General features: G+C 35.9%; 1 protein-coding gene across 1 annotated transcript; it reads right to left on the bottom strand.

Annotated features, from left to right (window-relative positions):
* Positions 1–1,119: 1,119 nt before the first annotated feature.
* LOC138704234 (uncharacterized) lies at positions 1,120–6,161 on the bottom strand. Its single transcript, XM_069832115.1, has 3 exons — positions 5,856–6,161; positions 4,956–4,959; positions 1,120–1,976 (listed from the first exon to the last, which is right to left on the bottom strand). The coding sequence occupies exons 1-3, from the start codon at positions 6,159–6,161 to the stop codon at positions 1,120–1,122; spliced, it is 1,167 nt and encodes a 388-aa protein (XP_069688216.1).
* Positions 6,162–6,767: the final 606 nt, after the last annotated feature.

Below are 6,767 nucleotides of genomic sequence, written 5' to 3'. Positions count from 1 at the left end.
AGGTTGCTTCTGAAGCAAATTCAGGACGCACATCTCCGCATTCGTGTTCAATAATCGATTCAATATTTAGAGAAGGTCATGTTGTAATATCGAATATTTAATCTGTACGCGTTAATCACGTCTGCACGTTATGGCTGCAAAACAAATCAAGACTTTTGTAATGTTTTGCGGTCTGAAGACGAAATTATTATTGGATATGTGTCACAACATAATGCTCTTTTTAATATGAGCTTGAAGGAATATAAAAACACATAGGCGAAGAATTTATGTGGCAAGGACTTCGTCAAATTTTAAAGAAAACTAGTGTCTTAAATGTGAATTAATAAACAAATTATCATTCCTTTACATTACAGATTACACTTTTATCACACCCAGAAGGTTCCGTTGAATGCTGGGTAAGGGGGAAATTCTCTCTTCTGTAAGTTTTCCACCAGTTCCCTTGCACTAGATTTCGGTTGCCATAACTTCAAATTTTACAGACATAATCGATGAAGTTTAGGTAAAATGTCTTAACCCTTATTCTTTTAAAGTCAACTTTTTGCCGTAATTAGTTAAAATTTAATTACAAAATGTGAAGATATGGTTTTGACAATTATGTTTACATTCGTTCATATTACTGTAGGTAACATAATAATGTGTTAAAATTTAATTTTTGTTGTTCCTAAAAATCCCATGTCTCTTATGTGGGATAAGTCGTTTTACCTAAACACCATCGATATGATGATTATAAAAAATTATGCAAATATGCATATGTACTCAATTTCAATACATAAATCAATATGCATATTTAACAAGTTCTCGAATGTTTAATTCCAATCCTGAGCTTTTACATTTGATGAAACAGTGATCGTAAAGGGATCTCTAAAGTTGAACTTCGGGTGCCTCTGGCATTTGGAGGTGGGGGGGGGAGTGAGAGGGAAGGAAATTATGAAGAATTGTCATTAATCGTAAAGCGCACTTCAGCGATAAATACGCCTACAATATTTATACTTATATCTCTTCAATGTTTATTAAAGAGCATTTATTGCGAATGGCCCTCCCATCCCCACCAGAGAGATCCGTCGTTGAACTCTTATTAAATTTGAGGTTAGTGTGTACTGCATTACAAATAGGGCTTTTTTATTCAAGCCACTTGATATTTCCTTCTCTACTGCAGAAATAATTGTTTAATTCCTCTCGAATTCTGAAAGCCTCTGCCGTACAGTTGCCTCCAACTCTAGTTAGTGGTAAACAATTTTCTGTTGGAAGTAATATTTCCTCTTCTTCTCTCAAATTTGAACTTCTCATCAAATTATGTAGACAACAGCATGCTGTGATAAGTAAATCAGCTGTTTCTGGTTTTATTGCAATCGGTGTATAGAATACTCTGAATTTCTTACTCATGATATCAAATGCATTCTCAACTGTCCTACGGGCTCGACATAGTCGTTGGTTGAAAATATGCTTGCTGTTATCGATAAAGCATTGCGATTTAGGATATGGTCTCATTAAATTCTTGGAAAGGTGAAAGGCTTCATCGCCGACAATTACATGAGGTAAAATATTATCTGGTAGTGGAGAGTCCTCAGGCATCAGAAGGGGAATTACATTCTTAAAATTCGATTTATGGTATATGCCCCTATCGCCCTCTTTGCCGTACGAACCAACATCTATTGCAATGAATCTGTATCTTGCATCAACTAATGCCAACAGTACTATAGAATAAAATGACTTGTAATTGAAAAATAAAGACCAACTTACATCGGGACACACAATGCGACAGTGTTTGCCATCAATTGCACCACAACAATTAAGAAAATCCCATAACTCATAAAAGTCAGAGGCCACAGATTTAATACGTTCTTTCGTAGGATTTGGTAGAAATATTGGAGCCAGCTTCTCGCAAAGGGATCTCAAAACTTCTCTAACTATTTGACTAATATGACAATGCGAAATTCGGAAACCAAATGCCAAAGAGCGGAATGATTCTCCAGTACCTGAAATTAGAGAAAATATCAATATTAATTATTATTATTATTATTATTATTATTATTATTGTTATTATTATTATTATTATTATTATTATTATTATTATTATTATTATTATTATTATTATTATTACACTTCAGGTACCGAATGCAAGAACGCTGGAAAAGTCTTAGAGATATGCATCAGAAAAAGAAAAAAGGTAGACTTTGTTACATTAGGGTATATGTACACACACATTTTAAAATTGATTTTACATGTGTTTTAACTATCTCTTTTTGTGTAGTTGTTTATTTAGCTATGTACCTTGTACCAACAATAAAAACATGTTTTTAATTATTTTTAATTTGCAAAGTCTTCGGACATAAGTACTTACGCGGTATTCTGAAATATAGCGGATTTTTTCTTGTAGAGATGTAGTTGATCGTATATACAAGACATACTAAAGCCTAAACGAACCAAACCTAATCTATCACACTTTCGTACATGTAAAGTGTATAAGCGGATTACGAAGAGTACTACCTCAGCACTAGTTTAGCCAGTCTTTTTAATTACTTACTTACTTACATACTGGCTTTTAAGGAACCCGTAGGTTCATTGCCGCCTTCACATAAGCCCGCCATTGGTCCCTATCCTGAGCAAGATTAATCCATTCTCTATCATCATATCCCACCTCCCTCAAATCCATTTTAATATTATCTTCCGATCTACGTCTCGGCTTCCCTAAAGGTCTTTTTCCCTCCGGTCTCCCAACTAACACTCTATATGCATTTCTGGATTCGCCCATACGTGCTGCATGTCCTGCCCATCTCAAACGTCTGGATTTTATGTTCCTAATTATGTCAGGTGAAGAATACAATGAGTGCAGTTCTGTGTTGTGTAACTTTCTCGATTCTCCTGTAACTTCATCCCTCTTAGCCCCAAATATTTTCCTAAGCACCTTATTCTCAAACACCCTTAATCTCTGTTCCTCTCTCAAAGTGAGAGTCCAAGTTTCACAACCATACAGAACAACCGGTTAATATAACTGTTTTATAAATTCTAACTTTCAGATTTTTCGACAGCAGACTGGATGAGAAAAGTTTCTCAACCGAATAATAACAGACATTTCCCATATTTATTCGATGTTTAATTTCCTCCCGAGTATCATTTATATTTGTTACTCTTGCTCCAAGATATTTGAACTTCTCCACCTCTTCAAAAGATAGATTTCCAATTTGTATATTTCCATTTCGTACAATATTCTCGTCACGAGACATAATCATATACTTTGTCTTTTCGGGATTTACTTCCAAACCTATCTCTTTACTTGCTTCCAGTAAAATTCCCGTGTTTTCCCTAATCGTTTGTGAATTTCTCCTAACATATTCACGTCATCCGCATAGACAAGCAGCTGATGTAACCCGTTCAATTCCAAACCCTCTCTGTTATCCTGGATTTTCCTAATGGCATACTCTAGAGCAAAGTTAAAAAGTAAAGGTGATAGTGCATCTCCTTGCTTTAGCCACAGTGGATTGGAAACGCATCTGACAGAAACTGACCTATACGAACACTGCTGTACGTTTCACTGAGACACATTTTAATTAATCGAACTAGTTTCTTGGGAATACCAAATTCAATAAGAATATATAAAACTTCTCTCTTAATCGAGTCATATGCCTTTTTGAAATCTATGAATAACTGATGCACTGTACCCTTATACTCCCATTTTTTCTCCATTATCTGTCGAATACAAAATATCTGGTCAATAGTTGATCTATTACGCCTAAAACCATACTGATGATCCCATAATTTCATCTACACATGGAGTTAATCTTCTCAAAAGAATATTGGACAAAATTTTGTACGACGTCAACAAAACTGATATTCCTCGAAAGTTACTACAGTTAGTCTTGTCCCCCTTCTTAAAGATATTACGATTATGGACTCCTTCCATTGTTCTGATACAATTTCCTTTTCCCAAATAGCAAGTAGAAGCTTATAAATTTCGTTAGATAATGCGCTTCCACCCTCTTGTATTAATTCTGCTGGAATTTGATCGATACCTGGAGACTTATAATTTTTCAGATTTTCTATCGCAATTTCGTCTTCAGAAAGTGTGGGTTCGGGTATAAATGGCTCAGCAGTTTGTATTTCAATTTCGTCCCGATTATTTCTATTTGGCCTATGTATATTTAGTAGTTGTCCAAAATAGTTTTCCCATCTTTTCAGGATTGAATGAGCATCTGCAAGCAAGTCACCATTCTCATCCTTGATCACGTTTACCCTTGCCGGGTATCCATTCTTGAATTTCTTTATGCCCTTATATAAATCTCGAATGTTTTTATTTTTACTATTTGTTTCTACCTCATTAAGTTTTTCCTTAAAGTAATCTCTCTTTTTATTCCTAAGCGTACGATTTGCTTCCCGTCTTTTATTTAAATAATTATCTCTATTCACCTCAACTGGATTCTGTAAGAATTTCAATTTTGCCTGTTTCCTTCTTTCTACTACCAAGAAACAATCTTCATCAAACCACGGTTTCTTTCTCTTAGTTTCATAATAACCTATGCTCTGTTCAGCTGCAATTTTGATATTATCTCGGATATTTTCCCACATGCTATTAATCTAACTCTTCCTCAACTTCGTCGGAACTTGCTAATACGGCAAACCTATTTGAAATTTCGACCTGATAATGTTGCTTAGTTTCCTCGTCCATTAATTTCGGAATATTGAATCTTCTAATATTAACTTGTTGCTCTACTCGCTTGGCTACTGCTAGTCTTTCTCTTAGTTCTCCAATTACCAAATAATGGTCAGAATTACAGTCTGCCCCCCTGAAGGTTCGAATGTCTACTATACTAGTATGTCTTCTTTTATATATCAAGATGTGATCTGTCTGGTTATGTGTCAATCCATCTGGAGAAGTCCAAGTATATTTATGTATATCCTTATGGGGGAATGTTGTACTTTTAACAATTAAATTTTTTGATGTGGCAAAGTTGACTAACCTAACTCCATTGTCATTACTAGATATGTGTAGGGTCTCTTTTCCAATAGTCGGTTTAAAAATATCCTCCCGTCCTACTTTAGCATTGAAATCCCCCAATAAAATTTTCATGTGATATCTCGGTAACTGATCAAACGTCTGTTCCAATTCCTCATAGAAGCTATCCTTTATATGGTCGTCTTTCTCTTCTGTAGGGGCATGAGCATTTATAACTACGATATCGCACCATCTACCTTTATGTACTAAATACGATAACCTATCACTGATAAATTCGACCTTTTTTACTGCTGATTTTATTCTTTTATGAATAAAGAATCGTGTTCCTAATTGGTGATTATCGTTTCCTTCCCCACAATACAACAAATAATCTCCTATTTGTGTTATGCCATTCCCATCTAACCTAACCTCCTGTACTCCCACAAAGTCTATTCTATATCTAGCTAGTTCTTTTGCTACTAGTGTTACCCCTCCTGTTCTATATAGACTTGTATAATTCCAGGTACCAAATCTGAAAACCTTATTATGCTGTGGTCGTGCCAGAGAATCAGTGGCATTCCGAGTCTTATTTGGACGTTTCGTAACAAGCTATTTTTTACGGTGATGGGTTGTTAGCCCATCGCCCAACCCCCAAGCTGGAGGACCACCCCTCATCGGCTGTCCGCGACTGCTTATTCAATATCTTCACAGCTACCCTCCATATCTGGAGGCCGTCTCCTCGATCCGCAACCTGAGGACGCGCCATGCCGTGGTGATAGGGACCCACAATACATGGAGTCTCTTTAATTATTGTTTGGAATACACCATGTAATGTAATACAGTATAATAATAATAATAATAATAATAATAATAATAATAATAATAATAATAATAATAATAATAATCAGTTCATAACCTGAGTTACTTGCCTTAATGTTGCTGCTAATCTTTCAGCTCGAGTTACTGGGGTCTGAACAAAACTTGTAGATAATTTCACAATGTCATTTTCAATTAAGCTCAAAAAATAATCAAACTGGTCTGGTGAGAGTCTGAAATATTCCTTAAATTTTGTAGCGTTGTTATAAAGATGTCTCATTATGAATGTGTTAAAACAGCCTTCTGTAAACCTATTCCTGAATATTTCATTAGTCTGTAGCTTTTTCCTTTTATAATACGCATATTCGATACCGATATCGTCATCTTCGTCTTCTAGAATAAATAGCAACTTCATTATCTTGGATTTATTCATATTATTTTTTGGTTATGTCCTTGGCCTACATTAATTTACTTGACCATATGTAGTAGATGAACGAATAAACCAATGAGAATCTACAGCGATGTGCGTCAATAAAGAAACCACTTCCCGGCGATGTGCACTCGGCGATGATCGCCGTAAACAAACCGTAGCTTTAAGCTAATAGCACAGTCTAATATATATCTATTAGACTGTGCTAATAGTGGACGGTCGTTCAATTTTCTTCAAATATGGCGGCGCAATGGCCGCTCTATATTCTCTTTATAACTCGCTGATTTTAACTGCTAGCAACTCCAAACGACAATAGCAGCGACGTGCGCCCGGCGATGATCGACGCAAACAAACCGCAGTTTAAGCTCCTGATCGCGATCGGGACGGTGACACATACAACCCCGATCGCGATAGGTCGATAATCGCGATTAGTGACTGTAGTCTGTCCAACGAGTTAGAAAGAGAAAGATATAGAGTGGTCATTGCGCCGCCATGTTTGAAGAAAATTGAACGACCGTCGGTAATGAACTTATGCGCCCAAAACAAAGTGGGCGTGGTGATAACTGACATTAGAATCGTCAGCTGTCTTAA

Source organism: Periplaneta americana, chromosome 8, assembly GCF_040183065.1.
Source record: "Periplaneta americana isolate PAMFEO1 chromosome 8, P.americana_PAMFEO1_priV1, whole genome shotgun sequence".
Taxonomy (NCBI): Eukaryota; Metazoa; Arthropoda; class Insecta; order Blattodea; family Blattidae; genus Periplaneta; species Periplaneta americana.
Note: the sequence above shows the minus strand (reverse complement) of the source record. Positions and strands in the feature narration are given on the sequence as shown.

Excerpts from the sequence above, each read along its gene's own strand:
- LOC138704234 (XM_069832115.1), bottom strand. The coding sequence starts at position 6,161 with ATGAAGTTGCTATTTATTCTAGAAGACGAAGATGACGATATCGGTATC.